The following is a 22,010-nucleotide window of genomic DNA, read 5'->3' as shown; positions in this document are numbered from 1 at the left end:
AACTGATAGTTGAACTGAATTTTGCTGAGTAGGAACACTGAGAGACGTGTCTTTTTTATGTCATCTTGCGTTTAAATAACTAAACTAATGCTAGGTCTGACTATTTAAGTGACTTCTGTTTATAAACTAAGCATTACACTATTGATGTTCTTAAAGCTACCTCAGGACATTGAAGATACCACCACACCAACAAACAACATTTTACCGGAAGTTTTCCAGCTGGCTTTTATATTTTTGCGGAAGTTTTTACGAATGTTCTGTGAATATGGTCAATTTACTTTTAAAAGATGATTTACTCAATGTTGATCGCAGACATCAGTGTTCATATACCCTCTATAAACTTTTATACCAGTACTTCTGTGATAATTTGAATATTTGTAACATAGAAATATTAATACTGTGTGATTGAAAATACTGTTTGTGAAGGAAGGAAAATAAACTAGTTGCTAATTAAGGAAACTGATTTTTACCATCTAGCCTCATTATATTTAGCAGACTGAATAGGTCCAGTAGAGTAAATTATATTGTATCTCTGATATTGTATATTGTAAAACCTGGACAAATTGATCGACAGTCACAGAGCCGGTCACAATCAACAAAGCTTATTGGCAATTTAAATAGTTATTATCCAGCATGAAAATATGCTTTCCAACTAATGTAAATCAATATTTACATAGTATAATAGTAGTAAATGCATCTCTCTCACACGTGTCCCGCTTTGTTGTAGGACGTAGATGTGATTTTGCGGGACAGAGTAATAACCAGGTGGTCACATTAATAGAGAGTTATTCTATTTATATATACTAAAATATGTTCTAAAATCATGTTGTGTGTGTGAGATCATCTCGTATCCTAAATAACCTGTTAAAGACCCCCGTCCAAAGATAACATCCAGTCGTAAATAACACCACTCTTCACTTGCTCTATTGCAGTTACGCTGTTCGGTCACTCTGATCCTCCCTGCTTGTATTAAAAGCACAGATCTGTCATTGGCTATATCACTATATTTTTAGCAGCTGATGCTATTTCATAAGGGGAATTCTGCAGATGTCAGAATGTGCCAGACAATGTTGAAAGGTCAGGAAATCAGAAAATGTGTGATGTTAAATCTCCACACATTTAACATTAACATAGATTCTGTATTTTGTATTTTTGCAAGTTGTCAAATAATGTGTCACGTTCATTTATGCATGTCAATCGAGCAAGAAGAATTTTGCAACGTTGCACACATTTTAGGATGATCAAACTTACAATTATGTAAGAAATATCCAATCAATGCACTGAGAATTTTAACTGTTAAAATGATGTTGAATATTTTTATCTGAAGTAACCATATCAAGTTTTGACATTGCAGAAATTAGCTCTCAATGCAGGCTAAATCTCCAAAAAAATTATATTATATATATTATATATAAAATTATATATATATTTTTATTTTTATTTTTTGCTTTTTGAAGAGAAAGACAAAACTGAATTCAAATCACATGTATACAACATTACAAAGATGTCTTCTCATTTTACATTACATTACTTAACAATACTTCCCCCACCCTATTTTCTTCCAAAAGTTAAACCATGGAAAGGGAGAATAAAAAAAAAAAAAAAAAAATAAATAAATAAATAAAATAAAAGTATTGTAAAGTACCTTTGTTTCTGATTGACTAAATCGTACTCCAAATTATTTTTTAATGAATACCAGGCAATGGAACAATATCTGTGCAAATATTAAACTGGCACAGTCTGGGAAGATTACCTGGGAATGTCAGTTTTAGAAAATGAATATTCATGAAATGTGTCATTTGGTGTCATAAGGACACAGAAGCAGAGAGATTCTTAAACGCAGAGATTTATATCAGGGGTCGTCAAATGTAAAGGTGGCTCATGAGTGACGAGGCAGAAAGATTTAGCAGAAAAGTTGAAGCGTTTAGAAAGCCAATCAGAAATGCACTACCCGAATCCTCTTCCTGAACTGTAATATCAGAGCTGAGAGGGGTGCTATTTTACAGTGATATTTTTAAAATGCTGACGAAATTTGGTGCATTTGTAGACCTGTGAGCCAGAGTGACTCACAAAAGAGCAGAGTCATCATGACAGATTCAAACCACAAGAGCAGATGAGCAAGAAGTCAGTGCGCTCACCCTATATGATGAGCCACAAATCAGCAGAGCTCATCATAACACATGCAAATACAATCTAAAATATTGATTTTTTTGTTTGTGCAATTTTAAGACTTCAGGCCAGAAGTACTGAAGAAATGCAGGGAAACATCAGAGCTGAAAATGCATGTTATTTTTGCGGCTGACATTGCATATGCATTTGTAGGAGTTTCCCTTTCAGACATAAAATTGTATTGACAGTATTTAAATGAATCATGCAATGTGATTTACTAAAGTTTGCGCTAGTCAATTTACTGGTATTTGTGGCATTGTTATGTGGTAGAAGGGAGGGAATTTTCTCCACTCGTCTTCATTTATTTAATATGCCAGAGTAAGACGTTATCCGAACATATCGTTTGCCAAGCCACGTGATTTTTTTATGTACTTCACATGTATTGCTAGCAGATAACCTGCCCCTGAATATCCTCGACCCTATGCTGATATGAGCTGCTCTTCATAGATTGTGTTGGTCATAATTAATGAATGAATGAATGAGCTACTGCATCTGTTCTTTAATTTGCACATTATCTGTAAATCTGGTAGCCTAGAAATCTAGACGCACCCTAGCGGCAGCAAAATGTATTTTGCAGCCAGGGCAGTCTAGCAACTCTCCATTGACTTTCGAGCTGCAAAAACCTAAATTGGGTCAGGCCAATCACGTCGTGTATAGAGTAGGCGGGGCGGGCTTAACATAATGACGACAGAGTTGCGACGGTTCCCTGCCACTTGAAAACAATGAAGAGCTGTTGCTGCTGGCGAACATATTTCGAATCGGCTTTGTCCGCGACTCTGGAGGACTTGGAGTTAGGTTTTTCTTTGAGAAAAGAGCATAGAACGGCACTTAAGTCATTCTTAATAAAAGGAAGATGTGTTCGTAGTTTTGCCGGCCAGATATGGCAAAAGTTGACTCTATCAACTAACGTTAGCTCCGCTGCTGGGAACACGCTCTGGTTGCTTGAAGCGCTGTCCTATTGCGTGCAGAGGGAATTTGAAAGACAGCCGTTTATCCCGCCCCTCGGATTGAGCCGTGTCTATGGAGAGTTGCCAGACCCAACATCTTGATGTAGGTCTGGCTTGCCAGGCTATAAATCTGGCCCTTAAACTCAAAATCACGAAACAAATGCTTTTTTAAGTCATTTGCCAGCAATGCATCTTTAATTAAGAACTCTGATAATGTTTATCATTTAAAGTGCCCCTATTATGCTATTTTAAAGTTTCCTAATGTTGTTTCAGAGTCTCTTACAACAGGTTTACGTGCATCAAAGGTCAAAGAAATGTTTAATTTTCTCATAATATACATTTGCACATCACCACATTTTCAGTGATTCTCAAACGATTCGTCAGATGAATCAATCTCTCTAAATCCCTCCTTCCTGATTGGCCAGACAGCTCAGTCTGTTGTGATTGGTCTACATGCCCATTGCCATAAGAACGTCAGCTCTGCTTGTCCTGAGGCTTTCTACCCCGTAAACTAAACAGTAATGATCAATGACGTCGATTTTACCATATCAATCAGAGCGCGAGTCCAATGATGAAACACTGGAAGAACTGTTCATTCAACCCGAACCTCCATCGCAAGGACAACTCTGATGGTTCAGTGATACACTACTCAGTTTGAGGTACATTATGGGATGTTGCAACTGTAATTCCTCACCATCCGCATAAAGTGCATGTCCATCAACAAACCGATTATTTTACTTATACTTATTATTTACAGAGTATGTTTCTAATTTATTGCGGTGAACATGTGGAAACTGTATCAATGACAGTGCATACATTAGCTGAGCTCTAGCGTGAATGACTGTAACATAAACCAATCTTGCTCCATGCTTAATCTTTCCTCAAAGTAGTGAGAACGACAGACGATCTGCATTAATAGACACAGTTTTAGGTAACAGTGGCCCACAACAGCAGAAGTATTTCAGTAAGACAGTGATAACGTGAGTTAGCTAGTTAGCAGGAGACCTACACAATATAAAACTCAAAACTAAGTATTCTGAACACCATCTTTCAAGAGTAAAAGCGGTTTGCGAATCCTGCACTGAACTCCGAGATTTGAGAAGCAGCCGTCAGTCAAATAAAGGCAATACAGCAAAAGTTTAGGATTATACTGCTGTGATATCGTGGTAAAGATGAATTTTAACCACTGATTCTTCACATGCTCGTCCTTGGGCAGTGAAAAAAACTGGCTTTACCTTCACATTGAGCACGGGGTCTTCTCAACATGATGCTACCCAGTATCCACAGGAATCAGCTGCCGGTTTGAGGTTCAAGTTTTCCCTGGTGTCTCAGGGCTGCCAACTTTTGAGTTTAGCTTGGAGTGAGATTTTTTTTTTTTTTAATTGTGATTGTCAAAACATTTGGTAACTAAATAGAATTTTATGAAGTTTAGTGACAACATGTTACAATGTTTACAGTAGGATACAGTTTTTATTATTGCTTGACAAAAATTTCAAGATTTCAATTTCATTCTTGTGATTTGATTCCGATTTTTATTCAATATTATATTTGGATACATGTTTATTTTAAATTTTATTTACAAAAAATAATCTCACCTAATGCTGTAAACATAGAGGGCCGGGGGCCCAATCTGCTGGTATTATTAAAGGTTAAAAATAACAAATTAAATATAATGCAGTTTTTGTTATAATAACAATTATTTAATGACATAAGTAAAAATATAATAAATATGTAATATAGTGCTCAGCAAAATCTCCTCTCTAGCTATTTTTTCTATTCAATTAACATGCTATGGTCGTTAAATGGCTTTCCTGAGGTAAATGTAACGTTATTTGACATAATTGTTCTCCTGCTGTTATATTGACCTCTTTCCATGGTTGAAAAACACTAATTGGTCGATATTATGTATACTTTCGGTAAGTTGTACTGCATCTTTAAATAAAAAAGTAACAGATGATCGAACCAAGCACTTGACTTAAACGTGCACTTGAACTGAGGCGCTCAGCGATCTGTCACGTCACATTTACAAGCGCCAAACGTATTTTTGTCCGAATTTCGTAATAAAATTGACGGAATCTAAGAGCTGAGAATTAGTTTAATATTAAAAGTACCTCTTTGCTCCGCAATTTTTCTGTGCGTGAGAAAATGGATGTGTGGCGTGAGAGCGTGTGAAAAGTGTCAATTGCGTGAGTCTCACACTCAATGCGTGAGAGTTGGCAGCCCTGTGTCTGCGTGCGCAATACGCTAATGTTTCGTCTGCATGGGAATGTTTCGTCTCGACGTCTCAACGAAACGGATTATGACTCATTTGAAAAACTATTCATTTCATTGACTGAAGAGTCGACTCTTACTTTTGAAAGACAGTAACTTTATATACGGTGAACTTTCAGATTTAAAACTTTGCAGGATGTTTTCATTCACTTAGAGCTGTGTTACACACTACATGAAAGGTAATTTTTTTAAAAATCCATAATAGGGGCACTTTAATGCAATATAGGTTTTATACCGGGCCTATTGCAAGAATACCTGAGAAAAGGAACACATACATACCTGTAGTTTTCAAATAAGCCTGAGATACTTGATTAGGTGAGTTTAATTAGAGTTAAATCTAAATTCTAGGACTGTGGCCCTGGTTTGCACCCCTGTGTTAGATTCTTCTATCACGGGTTTAGTGACTAAGATGCAGATGGTGGACGTTGAGTTGGTAGCTGAAAGGTTGTAGGTTCAAACTCAAGAGAGGTTGATCCGGTAATACAAGCAGCGAAATAACCAGTTAGTAATGAATGAACTCACCGGGGAGGAACTTGAGGCCCTGCAGCATCTGTCTCTCCTGACTGAAGTCCACCATCAGGTGCGTCATGTTATCTGTGGCTTTGGGCTTCATAGTCAAGCGGAAGGCAGGAGCCATTGTGACCCTACAAGAGCAAAATAATAAGGGTATGGTTATTTGATATATTTAACTTTATAAAACGGTTAGTTCCAATCCTTGATTTTGATTCACGATAAAACACGGCTATGACCACTTCACCCAACGGTTCTATGTATCACTACACAACACCACTAGCAAGTAGCAACCACTCTTAGCAACGACTCTTAGCATTCTCATTGATGTTGTTCATTGAAGCTTATAGAGTAGAGTATTGTGAGAGATCGAGTAAGCGAGTGCACCTGCATTTACAGTAGATATATCTTCCTTCAGGTCAGTCCTATATTCATAATAAAATCCGTTTGAATGTCCCTTCGATATCTAACAGTTATGGGGTTTTCCCGTGCCCTGAAACGCTAGTCATTTGTTAGTTGCGTCTTGCTCCTCCGTGTTCACAACCAGTCTTAGTCCTTTCAATATAAAAGTCTTCTCTACTGACTGACTCACTCATAAAGACAGTCTTCGCCGCCATATAAAGGCGAAATAATGTGTCAGGGACTATTTTTTACCGCGGAAGGAAGGCTTTTAGTGATTTTACTTCATGAAAGTTGCATTGAAAATGTTTTTTTGGCTTTAATATTTATATTGTGTGGTAGCCATTTTCTAAAAGCAATAAGGTACTCGGGGCTCTGCTGTATCGGGAATAAGTCAATCCGCTTCGCGTCTTGCCTAACAACGCCCTTCAGTGACTTACTCACGATTCAGCACCTCTTCTAGTGTTCAGTTTGTTTATTTCCATATTAACAGTGTGGAAGAAATATTTCAGTTTAATCTGAGCTTTAAAAAAAATATATTTATTTAAGGTTCTTGCAGTGTATTTAAAAAAAAAAAAAAAAATCAATCAATTAAATAAATTTAAAAAAATCTATTTTATTTGCATGATCCGGATGTCGAGTTTGTTTCATTGAGTTTAAAGTTTCATAAATTCATGAGTTAAAATCTTCAAGCATGTGTTCTGAGTCACCATATTCCATAAAACATATTTTATGTAACTACGATTCTGTGAATTTTGGCATTTACTGTGTTAAGCATTGCGTTTTCATTTCACAGCCCTTCACAACATTTAACAAGTCTATGTAAATTATTTACCAATGTGATGTAAACTTACATATATGATTTCATGAGGATCAAGTTTATGACCCTGTTTACACCTGGTATTAAGATGCGTTTTGGTCAACCGGATCACAAGTGGATGACGCTAAATACAGGTGTAATCTTTTGGGTTTTGTTTCATGTTCATGTCTTTTATTTTGTAGTCATGGTACCTTTGTTTCCTGGTTTTGTCATGTGGTTTTCTGTTCTGTTTGGTCATTGGTTCATTGCTTTCAGGTGTGTCTTGTGTGTGTGTGTGTGTGTGTGTGTGTGTGTGTGTGTGTGTGTGTGTGTGTGTGTGTATAAGCCCTTATGTTACCATTGTCTGTTGTCTATCTTTGTTCCCTGTTACCTTGTGAGTTTGTTCATGTTTATCGTCAAGCCACACCTTGATTTATTTTTGTATTTGTTCATGTTTTTGTAAATAAACTACATATGGGTTCTTATCAAACTTTACAAACAGTAAATTATGCATAATTACATGCAAAAAAGCCTAACCTTACCCTATAGTAAGTACATGTTGTTAATTAATATTACTCAATACTTAAATGTATAATTAGACTGTAACAAGGAAACCTTAAAATTACGGGTAACACTTTATTTTACAGTGTCCTTGTTACATATGTTACCATAGTAAACTATAAATTATACATAATTACATGCAACTAACCCTCAACCAAACCCTAATCCTACCCTAACCCTATAGTAAGTACTAGTGCTGCACGATTAATCGTATCGCAATCGCGATGTCAAGCCTACGCGATTATATGACGCAAAATGTTGCGATTTTATATTAAATAAACAAATTAGCGCTGTTAACGCACTTATTAATGCAAATGCTTTTAAACCATTCATGCGCGATAATACATAAAAGAACGAGCTGCCTGTGAATGTCCTCCACACACACACACACACAGATAGACACGCGCCAGTATCAAGTTCTCTTTCGCGGTAGAACGAACAACACACATGTATGCCAAAATGAACGCGCTGCCTGTGAATGTCTGACTGTGACACACAGAAAGACTCGCGCTAATATCGTGCGTGCGCACAAAACAGCATGCCAGAATACAGCTCTCTTTCGAGTATGAACGAACAATAACACACACAATTATGCCAAAATGTCTTTTTGTCGAGTGTCTTCATAACATAAGAGTAGTCTTATGATGAACGTGAAGAGTTGTGATGACTCGTGAAAGAATGAGGCGCGTGTGAGATCCGCGTCTCTGACAGCGGCTGGTCTTAAAGGGACAGTACACAGTAGCCACTAATTACATCTGTCGCTAAAGTTATTCTATTTTTTATTTATTTTTTGCTTTTTATTTTTATTATTATTTTTCTTTACCCCTGACATGTATGGTTATATGTACTCTTGTATGTAAATTATGTTTTGTCCTTGTTAAAATGCAATCAAAAAAAAAAATCTGTCGCTAAAGTTAATCAAAGAACAAAGGGAACAGAGAAAAACACTCACTGCTCTTGACTAAAGAACTTTTTTCTTTAGGCTGATTATCACTAATATGTGTGTGCATTTATTTTCCTTGAGAACCAAGCAAGTTGACCATTTGTTTATTATATCGCAATCGTAATCGCAATATTGACCTCAATTATCGCAATATGACATTTTCCCCAAATCGTGCAGCCCTAGTAAGTACATGTAGTTGCTTAATATTACTCAGCACTTAAATATATAATTACACTGTAACAATGACACCTTAAAATAAAGTGTAACCAAATTAAGTGTAACCCAAGTTTGTACTTTTATAATTCATTTTCTATATTTTTTTATATTAAAGACGATATTTGGCACAGTATCCCATAAATAACACAACGAGTTCCCACAGTGTGTAAAACAGAAGTTAGTGTGCTGGATTGCAGTAAAATATAGTCTATTATCAGATCTTATTTCAGTAATCATCCAATTTTAAAGATAACACTCCCATTGTACATACATGTGGAATTAATTTATGCTTTAGAACTGTGTAATCAGCCTCACCGCTTTCATTAGAAGCTTTTCATTCCTAATGAATGCAAAGCTACCGCAGATAGGCTTACATATATTATATATAAGGAGAATCTCGGGTTACAAAGCGTTGAGGCTGATAACACACTAGAGCTGCACGATTCTGGATAAATTGAGAATCACCATTACAAACAACATGTAAATTACTAGAGGTTATGACAAAACATTAATTGCTAGTCTATTTAAAAATGTTTAATACATTTTAATTTATAAATTTATCATTACTGGATGAATCAGCGTTTTGGAACGAATCTCTTGAATGAATGATTAAATAACGAATACATTTTTTAGTATCTCGTCGCCACCTACTGGTGTAGCTATGTAATTGATAAAATCTTTATTTGCTCGTACTTGTCGTGTTTTATAGACACAGGCGAATCATTGTGATTTAGGAATAAGATCGCGTGGGTGTTTGAATTGAGAACGCAATCTTTTTTAGCGATGAATCGTGCAGCTCTATTACACACAAACAAAACACACAAGAGGTATGGTAGAGGTGTAGATCTTATTTTGGTGGCTTATGTATTTAATGTTACACAATGTTATCCCTTCACTAGCAGGTAAAATTGAGCCTACTGTATTATTGCTACTGAGTGTCTGAGAATCAATTGCAAATGCAAATTAAAAGCAAATATAGTTTCAGCACACATCCTAATGCAAACAGTGAAAATCCTTCTTAACATGCATCACAAAAAAACATAGTTGCGTCCAAAATCGCATACGGTATAGTAGATACAACATTTGGCTTGGAATCTACTTTGTGACTGTTAAAGTATGTTCTATATAGTGTAAGTGTGTAAGATTAATGCGGCGCCAGTTGCGTTATGTTGTCATTCATACTATGAATGTATTTGGACATACTACTCTTTTGGCGTAGTATTTTTCACATAATATATCATAGGGAAGTATTCGATTTCAGACGCAGCACATGACTAAAGTGTCTGAACGACCAACATAGTGGCACACAGACACCAGTTGACTGAGATCAGACTCCTGTACACACACACACACACACACGTTGGCATTAATATCATTAAGGGTGTGTTCATGCTTGTAGTGCCCTTGATTCAAAAAAGAAAATGGTGCATTTAGTCCTGGTTCACTTAGCGTTCACACTGTCATTTTTAAGACCGAAACTAAAGATTAAAAAAAGGCTTTAATGACATATATTTAGTGTTTGGATGTCTTTGTTCTGTGTTGTGTTCATATTTCAGTCGAACCACACCAGAGTTAGTTTGGAAGCGGACCAAGACCCATCGTTTCAGCGTCTCGGTCCACTTGTTTGATGCACACCAGGGTTCAGATGGCAGATTATTTAACTGAACCGCACTAACAGAGCAATCGCACCAGAGTTTGTTTTAATCCAACCAAACATGCCAAGTGTGAACAACACACCCTAAGAGAACTTTTCATTGACTAACCTTACTAGGGCTGCACAATATTGAAGAAAAATGCGATATTCAATAACTCATTAAATAATGTGATATGCGATACGATAATGCTTAAAGTGTGTAAAATAAACTTAAAATATCTTTAAAATATATAAAACCTACATGTGTTTCACATTTTTTTTGTGACAAAAAAACATCCCTAAACTTCTGAAAGTGAACATCAGTGTTTTACTGTAGCGTAAGTGCTATTTTAACATCAGTGTAAACCTCAGGGTTCAGGGTTTCAGGTTATCCTACATTAGGATTATTTAACAACAGAAACTGAATAATCAAATGTAAAAATAAAACTCTGCTTAGTCTTCACTGTATGAATTAAATATATACTGATTCTTATTAAAGCTAGAAAAGTTATTCAGCCAAGAGCAGCGAGTGATTTTCTCTTCGTCTTTTGTTCATGACCCCAGTTATTGCAAGCTGTTGTGATATATACATGTCGCTATATATACATTTGCGATATTTCGATATATTGTGCAGCCCTAAACCTTACCATTACTGAACCTTTTTGCTATTTTTATATTATTGACATTATTAGGTCTACTATGCTTTTTTTTTTTTTGCTTTTTGAATTGTGAGGAGAGTTGGGATGAACAGATTTCAGATTTTCCCATATTGCAAAGACAATTGTGTCCCATAATTTAATAATAATAATAATAAATCATTTTTGTCCCACAAACTGCATGCTAAACCTGTAATTGAGACATGAATTTGAATTTTCCTTATTCAAATTCAAAACAAACATTCAACAAACACAGCCCAAAATTGCTCTGATTAAAGCCCTATTCGGACAGTAATTGTTTCGTATGTGAACGTCTGTAAAAAATTTATTTTCACTGCACCTCAGTGATAAAAATCTTTATTTTTCATGGCCGATTTATTCATGGTGGAGGATCGAGTTTTGTGCGCGTGATTCTCTGCTGTAAATAAAATGTCATATGCTTGGAATAATGATAATAAGTTCACATTTAATTTAATAACAGGAAAATGATATTCTACTTATTATTTATTTAAATCTGTTTAAAATAGGAAGATAGACGCATCATTGCTAAAATAGTTTTCTGTCTATCTTCCGTATGTTATCTCAAAATGATGGATGTCATTTTAAAAATGTGGAAATTAGCGGAAATAAGCTGATACATCCTGGTATTTACATGAGGTTAACATTCAGCTGCTTGGTTTATATTTTTAATGTATATAATTGCTGCCATTTCAAATGTTTATGTGCATTTCTTCTATTTCTCCTTTGAGTGGTGATGAAATATTGTTCTTGTGAATACTTTCCAGCATTTCAGTAATAAAAGTATAGGCTAGATCTTTAAAATGCATCCAAAATACAACGAAGCGCAATCGTTAACGTACGGTGCCCTGCAGTGCTCAAAAAGGATTTAAACAGTGAATTTTTAATTATCTCTTTTTGTAAACTCAGTGATGTGGATTTGGACGGCAATTAAATCACTACACGGCCTTGGTGTCAAAAAACAGTAACTAATTAAGCAAGGGATTGAGCCTGGGAGAAAAACACTGACATTCTGGATTTGGACGGCAATAAAATCACACTATCACCCCATGAGAAACAATTACCGTCAGTATAGGGCTTACACCGTGTCCTAACTACACCTAACGTCGTTTCCATGATAATCAGAGTGTTTGTCCTAACCAGCCGCGACGGCGACACGCGACGATTAAATTTTAGACGATTAAATTTTATCATTGTCGATGATAATCTCAGGTACTGTTTATGTGCTTTATTTAATGGTAAAAACATGTAATGTGACTTTGAATATCATTTTCTGCTCCAGCTTTGTAGCTGTAAAAGCAACAATGGATAATTCACCTCAGATCTTGAAATTAAAGGGATATTTCACCGCTGGAAAGATGAATGTGTATTTAAATTGGGTCATTTATGTAGTAGAAATGTGAAATTATTTTAGAAGTTGGTGCCTTCTAGACTGAGAAAAGCCATAAAATGTATTTTTGGATCATGTGGATGAAAGACAACAGCTCCCAGAATGCACTTGCTTCGCTGCCCTACGAGGCCACTCCCAAGCCACGCCTACCGCTTACAGAGGGCAGTATCGGGAGAAATGATACAGCTAGGCTACTAGTCGACTCGAAACTGAAAAGACGGCGTTTTATCGTGAGATCCCCCTATGGGCGGGTTGAAGACATGCGGGACGAGCTCCTCCTACTGGCTGGAGTCTCTCGCCTCTGGACAGAAAAGCCTCTGATGCTAAATGACGATTTTTGCGTCATCTGAGGTTTTTTTCCAGACACACAATACAGAAATCTCTGGTCTCAGGGGGACGTGAGGGAGGGAAGCACGGTCATTCCAGAATACTACCGGGTTTCTACTGATACAAAGCTTAATGCTAATCGGTGAAGTATCCCTTTAAACAAATGGAAACAAGAACGTTAAAACTGTAGCCTATGTATTTTTAATAATGTTTAAACGGTGTAATATTTGTGAATTTGATTATGTAGCCTTATCCATTTTCTTGCGAGTGCCGTCAAGATTATTCTCTGGTGCCGTGCACTTGCCGCGAGACTCCGCCCACACGCTGTTCTGATTGGCTGACTCCGCCCACACGCTGTTCTGATTGGCTGAGGGTTTTGATTGATTTTGACGCATCTCGCAGTCGCGTCGCGTCTAGTGTGTACAGACAAATTATTTGTCGCAGGAATCTTGTCGCATCGCGTCTGGTTAGGACACGGTGTTAGGAGTGCAAAACAAAAAAATGTGAATGTATGTGTGAAGACTAAAATTTCATCTTTTAATATTATTTTATTATTTTATATTATGTATTTGTACTATTATTCTTTATTAATATTCATAATCAGTTGTATTATCATATGGAGTTTTATGTGCATGAGTTTGAGTGTATGAGAGACTATAGATAGAATGGATGCATGTAAAGATCATATGTCAGAGACAGAGGGAGACAGAAGGGTGTGTACTGTAACATGTTTCCACTGATGCAGATGTAAGCAACAAAGATGATTCTTAATATGGAAGTGAATTGTGCCATGTGTCGCATGACATATACGTTCCATTTTTAAAGCTAAGACCATAAAAGGAATCCGCTCAGTGATGTATATAAGATCAACTTTACTGTACAACCTCAGAGAAACTAAGAGATGTGAGGGAAGAGAAACACGAGAACGCATAGACCTGGCATGAATGTAACATCTTCTGAAAGTTTCTCTCCTGACATATAAGAATAAAATTCTTCTTGGCAAGATAACTGGTGTCCGGCCCTGTGAATTTAATAATAAGGGGAAAGACTAAATTCCAAGTCTACAATTGGCGTCACGAACAGGATTGATGTCTTCAGGCCTTTGTTTGATCATTCCAGGTAAGACCTTATTTTATTCTAAATAATTATAAGTCTGCCTGATGATTAAACATAGACTGAAACTGCTTAAAAGAACTGTGCTATTTAAAGTACCAGTTGTGTTGCCAATGAATATATGTCAGATATAATAATAAAAGGAAAAAATGGAATTCAATTAAGTAATTCAATTTAATTTGGCTAATTTAAGTTCCTCTGAAATGTAAACCTTTAAAGTATTTGATATGCTGGGATAGAGATAGATCTTTTTTAGAAAGAAGACTATCTAGTCAAAAGTTTGGGAAATTAGCTGTAAGACGGTTAAGCTAGAAAATATTTGAGGATACTTGATTAATAGGAGCGGTTAAGTGTGGCGAGTTCCCAGAGAAAGGGGTAAAGATAGTCTCTAAAACATTAACACGCTGGAATTAATACAAGTATGAAAAGGCAGCAAGACTTGATTGACAGGAGTAGTTAAGTGTGACGAGCGCCATAGAAAGGGTTAAAAAAAATGCTCCAAGGACATTAACACTGGAGTCATACAGGTATGAATGTGCCGATGTAACTAGATAAGATCGCAGGCATTTCTGATTTTGACCGTAAAACTGTTCAAATATTTGAGTATACTATTTTGAGCAAGCTTAAAGGAAAAAGTAAGAAAGAAAAAAAAATAATTATCTGAGGTAAACTAAATAAATAAAAAAGAAATTCAAAGATAACTGAAAATATAAGGGTTAACCTTGTTTATAACTTTTTTATAGTTCTTATAGTGTTTAGAGAAGAGAGAGAGAGAGCAAGGGTAGCAGTTGCCCCCTCCTGAGCATTCACTCTAGACACACACACACACACAGACAGTTGTGAAGCAGCCCCATTTTTCGCCCTTTGAGTAACCAGAGCAGGTGGAAAGGGAGAGAAGCAGAGGGCCTCCCCTGGAATTTACACACACACACACACACACACACTCATATACATTCATAGTCCTGTTGTTTTGAGCATACAAGACACAGAGGGACAAATAATTTGCAAGATGGCAGAAAGTGGCTGTAATAGCAGAACAATATCTGCTTGGTTCCTGGAAAGGAAAAATAAGAAGCAAGCTAAGCTTTTGAAAAAAGGACTCGATATTAACGCATCTATGGATGTGCAGTTAAGCTGGTTTGAGTCCCAAAAAGAATCCATTAAGTCAAAAGCATTTCCAATACTTGCAGCTCATTGGATTGTGAAACAAGGAGGAATTTGTTGCGGTATTAATGGATGCCCAGTCCCACTGGTTGAAGTAATGAAGCCTCAAACTGAAGCGTATAACAAACTGAACAAAATTATGTCTATTAAATGTTCAGATGAAGAAAATACAACTAATAATGATTCATTTGATCCAGATTGGACAAATATAATAACTGAAGTTGAAAAGAAATATTCACAAGAACCAGTGAAATCCGTGACAGTAACACCTCCTCCTTACAAACCAATTTATCCAGCTTTGCCTGAACACTATACAAGTTCATCTAAACCTTTGACACAGCCTCAAGCTTTAGGATCAAATGGAGGTTCAGTTGACAAAATGTTTATTGCATCTGCACAAGCAGCTCCAATAATAACAAGATCTAAATCAGCCCAGCCAAACAGAGACATGCTGCGATGTACACCAGCTCGTAATTATGGATCTGACTGGGGTGATGAGACCAGGGATGACGACATGATCACAGTAGACAAGATTAGTCCTGGATTTTCTTCACCTGCTGTTAAAAGGGAAGAATTACAATCTGAAATGATGACAGAAGAGAGACCATTCACACCAGGAGAACGTCAAGCCATTCTCACAGCCTTGCCTCCTCTGAAGCGACAAGATCCAAACACAGAGTTTTGGCGAGAATTAGACTCTTTGGTTGAAGCACATCAAATGACATTAAAAGACATACACACCATTGTGAAAGCTAAAATCCCAAGAGACAGATGGGAACGCTTGCCAGCTTCGATAACAACAGCCCAATGGATAAATTTGTGGGTTGATGACCAAGGACGACCCTTGGGTCTTTGGCAGGCATTAGATGTGTTTCGAAAAGAAATCCAAGAAATCTTGGGCAGTGGGAAAGTTCCTTTCACATTAGTGACGTTGATTAAACAAAAGGATGATGAATCTCCAGATGAATATGCTCTGCGTAAGTGGAATGCTTATGAGAGATGGGCTCTCTGTGCTAAGAAACAACCTGACAGAGATGATGTGCAGTTTACTGACACACTTGTGGATGGACTTAGCACAAAATACCAACAAGCCTTATCACTTGGAGTCAATCCAGGTGAGACCTTTGACCAAATTTTGCAATGGGCTGGCCGCTTAGAGATGGCTACGAGATCAAATAAGGAAGACGGAAACAAGCCAAATCGAAGAGGAGTGGCAACAGCTCAATATAACATGGACATAAAGAAGAGGATGATTTTCTGCACCAACTGTGGAAAACCTCGCCACACAATAAAAGATTGTTGGGCTAAAGGAGGTGGAGCAGAAGGTCAAGGTCCATCATTTAGACAGGTCAGTGCGAAGAAACATGATGAAACCTCTCAAGGGAAGACGTGGACTGAAGCACAAGTCCGTCAGCTCATTGAGGGAATCGTGCGTCCGCAATAGGAATCAGCGGCCCCCTGTATTAGTAAGAAAAGAGACAATCGCCTTTTCGTTAATGCATTAATAGGGGGCCACCCATGTGACATGTTGGTCGACACAGGAGCTTCGATTTCAATAACAGATCTGAACCTACCTACAACTGATGAAACTATGGAAGTTGAAGGAGTTGGAGGAGCTATCACTAAATTTCGCAAAAGTATACAAGTTCCTTTGCAAATACATGAAGATGAAGTCTTATGGACATCTTTCTGGGTAGGGCCGAATTCACAAGGAAGCCTTATTGGCATGGACATTCTTCCATTGTTGAACATGATCATATTCACTGACAGTCGTCAAATCGCTACAACAACTGGGATAATACCACATGAAGATCGCACATGTAATTTAATATCTGTTGGTACAGCAAAACCAATTATCAGAGATTGGGGAAAAGACGGTGTGTGGGGTCTTCTGTGCAGTTTATATCCAGATGTTTGGGCTAAACACAAATTGGATTGCGGTAAAGCCAACATTGACCCTGTTGTTATTGAGGGACCGATACATGCCCCTCATAAACAATACCCTATCCGACCTGAAGCAAGACAAGCCGTGGAAGAGATAGTGGCAGACTTGGAAGCTGAAGGAATTATCAGACAAACTTCATCAACCACTAATAGCCCTGTCTGGCCTGTCAAGAAATCGGATAATTCATGGCGATTAACCATAGATTACACAAGACTTAACAGTGTAACACCAAAATCGCATCCTATTGTGGCCAATCCTGCCACCATTTTGAATGATATCCCAGGAAATGCAAGAATATTTACAGTACTAGATGTACTGTCGGCATTTTGGTCTATACCTATAGACAAAAAATCTCAAGAGAAATTGGCCTTTACAGTGGGTGCAAACCAGTATGTCTGGAACCGACTCCCACAAGGGCTCAATCTTTCTCCTGTTGTATTCCATAGAGCCTTGGATCAGTTCTTAACGGAGCAAAAAGCTGAAATTGAGAGTTCAGGAAGTGTTTGCATCCAATATGTTGATGACCTGTTGATTGCAAGCCCAGATGAAAACAGCCATATATTTGCTCTGAATGTTGTCTTACAAGCCCTTAAGAAAGGAGGATTCAAAGTCAACCCCGACAAAGCACAGCTGGCTAAAACCAAGGTTATCTACTTGGGCCAAGAAATATCTGTCGAGGGAAGGAGAATGACAACAGAGCGTGTAGAGGCGTTACGACAACTTCCAAAACCTCTAACAGTTACAGGAATACGGAAGGTGATGGGACTTTTCAACTACTGTCGCCAGTATATACCTGATTTTGCCAGCATCACTAGCCCTCTCATCGACTTGTACAAGGGAGGAAAGCCTGGAGTGGAAAAGATAAACTGGACGCCGGAAGCTGAGGAAGCATTTACTTCTATGAAAGAGAAACTGACATCAGCCCCAGCCTTGGGACTTCCTGATGGACGGTTGCAGTTCCATTTGTGGACCAGGGTGGGAGATGAGACGTATTCAGCAGTTCTGTGTCAAAAACCAGGTGATAGATACAGACCAGTTGGATACTTTTCCACAAAGATTCCTGTCACTATGATTGGTCAACCACGATGTATACAAGCTCTTGATGGTGCTACGTGGGCAGTGGACGCTGTTGAAAATCTGATAGGAGCACAAACTATCATACTGCACACTCCACACAGTATAGTGACACTGTTGAACAACACAAACATCAAAACCATAACTGACGCAAGAAGAGCAAAATGGGAAGCAACTTTGTTGAACAAGGATCTGAGAGTGGAAATCATCAGAGACACTTCTCTTAACCCTGCAACAATGATGTTGGAACCACATGAGGGAATACCACATGAGTGTGAAAAACAAGTAGAAGAAGATAGTCTTGGTCCAGTAAATCCAATCCCTCTTGAAAATCCAGACAAAGAGTTATGGGTCGATGGATCCAGTTATTATGTTGATGGAAAACGACATACTGGATGGGCTGTAGTGGAAGCTGATGGAACTGTCGTGAAGAAAGGAGCTCTTTCGGGGCAATTTTCAGCACAAGTAGCTGAGCTTATAGCACTTACGGAAGCCTTTGAACAATCGGAAGGTTATCGGGTCAACATCTATACAGATAGTCGTTATGCTTTTGGCGTGGTCCATGACTACCTTGCTTTGTGGAAAAGACGTGGACTTATCACTAGCAGTGGGAGCGAAATACAACATGCTTCCATAATTCGTCGCTTAATTGCAGCATGTCACTTACCCAAAGAAGCAGCCGTGATTAAAGTAAAAGCACATCAATCTGACAAGTCCAAAGAAAGTCAAGGGAACACGGCAGCAGATGCAGCAGCTAGAGAAGCAGCTCTACTTCCTCTTACTCCTGTTACCTTGGTAAAGGAAAACAGCAAGGATAATCCTGAGTTCCATCTTCTGTCATATCAAGTGGAGACAGATGAAGAGAAAGAACAATGGATAAAAGCAGGAGCAAAAGAAGATGATCAGGGTATCTGGAGAATTCCAACAGGACAAGTAGTGATGCCTATTGGAACAAGAAGAGAACTAATGCAGCTGTATCATGGAAAAGTGCATGCTGGAGCAAAAGCAATGAAAGCTCAAATCAGTGAGACTTGGTGGTGGCCACGAATGATGAGAGACATTGATGATTACTGTAAGAGATGTTTGATATGCCTGAAGGCAAATGTGGGAAAATCTGTAAAGGTGCGAATGTCACATGCACCCAGACCAACAGGTCCATGGACACACCTCCAAATCGATTTCACAGGACCTTTATCACCCAGTGGAGGGTACCAATATATTCTAGTAATCATGGACAGATTTACTAGGTGGGTGGAAGCATTCCCTACGAGAACTTGCACTGCCGAAGCGGCAGCACGAGTAATGGTGGAAGAAGTTTTTCCTCGCTGGGGTCTTCCATATGAAATTGATTCTGATAATGGAACTCACTTCACTGGAAAACTGATGAAGGAAGCAATGAAATTGATGGGAATCAAACAAAAATTCCACATTCCGTACCATCCGGAAAGTTCAGGGATGGTAGAGAGGATGAATAGATCGTTAAAAACCGCTCTTACCAAAGCCATTCTGCAAACTGGCCAAGGTTGGCATAAGTTATTACCTGCTATTCTGTGGAACTTGAGAGCAACTCCAAACAGAGTCACAGGACTAACCCCTTTTGAACTGATGACTGGAAGAGCAATGGTTCTACCTCCTGATGCTCCGCCACCTGCGGGAACAGGAGGAGATTCTACTTTGTTCCAAGAAAAGTTACGACGCTATATCACAATGCTTGACAAAGCTACTAAAGACAATAATAAGAAAGTGAGAGAAGCTCAACAGCAATGGGATGAAAAACATACCACTACTGATATTCCACACATTCCCGAGTTAGGTAGTTTTGTTATGGTCAAACGTATTGCTAGGAAAGGTTTAGAGCCTAGATGGGAGGGACCATATGAGATACTCTTAACAACTGATACAAGTGTTTGTCTTAAAGGGAAAGGTGTAGGAACAGATAGATGGTACCATTGGTCACAAGTTAAACCTTGTTTAGTGAATGAACAAAATGATGATGATGGTTTATGGCCTGAGATTGAGCAATGTTCATCCATTAGCTTTAAAGATTGGGAACAAAGAAGTGATGTTAATTATTTCTCTGCTTCCATTTCAGGAATCAATTCCATTGACATTGATTAGAGATGGTTGCCAGTTATTCTCGATACCCACCGACAATGGTATGCTTATTCTTAATTTTACTTGGCATTTACCAAGAAAGCCAAGCTTTATGGACTCCCCGAGTTCAGGAAATCACTCGGAATGCAACTCTGAAAACTGGCCAACATTTTACTCTACCCTTTATTTCCAGATGGGGATTATGGGATTGGGTGCCACGTAATGATAAAGACCTTGCTAAATATCGTGAGGGCATCTTTGGCGGATGTAACTTTCACCATCAGTGTTACAAAAGCAGAGTAATTTGGCCTGTGAAAGACGGGGGGTATACTGGTAGTGCTCAAAGAAGAGGAATTTGTTCAAAAGAACAATGTGAAGTTATAGGGTTAGACCTTATAACATCTACTAATGTGGAAATTAATTTCATTTTGAATCGTACTCACATGCTTACAATATGGGACTCATTGGCCCAAGGGTGTATTTATCCCATAGTGTTGCCATGTGAAGGGTTTCTGAGGGATGCTTCCTCGGGGACAACAAGATTCAAGGGAAATTATATGCGAGTATGGCATTCAGAAGATGAGAATGAATATTGTGAGACTGAACTAGAAACTGGGGAAATTGGAAGGTGTTTTTATCTTTCAGCGGAAAAAACAAACAAAGCTAAAACATGTCCAAATACAACTATTGCACCAGTTCATGGTATTTTGTTGGCAAAAGAAACCAAAACCTTGATAAATGAAGCCCATATGGTGCGACAACGCATTAATTATAACTTGAAATCCCTTCTTACCGTTTTTGATCAGTCTTATTGTGGTAATTTTACACAAATAAGAAGTTGGTTGGAAAAAGAAGTTGAATATTATACCTCTAAAAATCCTCTGAGTAGTAAAAATCGTAAACCTCGAAGTATATGGGGAGATATAGCGGGGGTATTTGGCTCTGTCAATTCAATAAGTAATACTGCTCAAATGAACCAACTAAGCGACTATACTCAGTGGGTGGGAACCATGGCGGGGAAAGGACTCACTGAGGCTCTTCAAGGTTCTTTACATATTATAGCAGCGGGTGAGCATCTTAATAATGCTGCAAAAGAATTGGCAGATGCATTAACAAAATCATCTAACTTTGAGACACATCGAGCGGCATGTTTATTTTTAGCTCAGAATTTAAAGGATCAAATGGTAGAGGATATACAAGTTATTCGAATGGGACAAGTTCCTGAGCGAATAGCAGAATCGTTGTTAGTGGTTTTTGGTAACCAACTTAATTTGACTTCTGCTAAACATGTCCCATTAGTTAAAATCGCCATTAATGAAAATTTGTTGTCAGGTTCTGGAATGTTACCTTTGATCATGATATGGCCTCAATATGGGAAGCGCAATATTATGACAGTTAGGCAATTCCAATCAATGGGTGTTAGACAAGGGAATTCGGTAATTAGATTAGGAAAGAATGGATATTGGGCTGAAGGTGAAACACCAATGATTTCTACCACAGATTGTTGTGTTGAGGAACATGAGTGGGTAATTTGCTCATGTTCTACAATGTTTAGTCTATCTCTTAATGGTTCCGCAGTTTGGGAAGTAGTTCCTTTAGATCAAGCCACAGGTGCATGGCAAGTGTCAGAAGCACAGTGGTGTATATTACATGACGGAACAAGTGATAACATGATATACGGAGGGAAGTTGTGTCCAATTCCTCCTGATCCATTTTGCCTTGAGATTCTCTATCCTCTTCACTTGGGTGGAATTCATGTTCCACATGTGCAATTGTTGCAA

General features: G+C 37.9%; 1 protein-coding gene across 1 annotated transcript in view; it reads right to left on the bottom strand.

Annotated features, from left to right (window-relative positions):
• LOC311083082 (FSD1-like protein) overlaps positions 1-22,010 on the bottom strand; it is a 56,133-nt gene that overhangs the window by 9,687 nt on the left and 24,436 nt on the right. The window contains exon 7 of the mRNA XM_084114339.1: positions 5,910-6,031. Coding sequence (XP_083970465.1) covers positions 5,910-6,031 — 122 coding nt within the window. The remainder of the gene's footprint in view (positions 1-5,909; positions 6,032-22,010) is intronic.

This window comes from Abramis brama (genome assembly GCF_963993115.1).
Source record: "Abramis brama genome assembly, chromosome: 5".
Taxonomy (NCBI): domain Eukaryota; kingdom Metazoa; phylum Chordata; class Actinopteri; order Cypriniformes; family Leuciscidae; genus Abramis; species Abramis brama.
The sequence above is the reverse complement of the archived record's forward strand: the minus strand, read 5'-3'. Positions and strand labels throughout refer to the sequence as shown.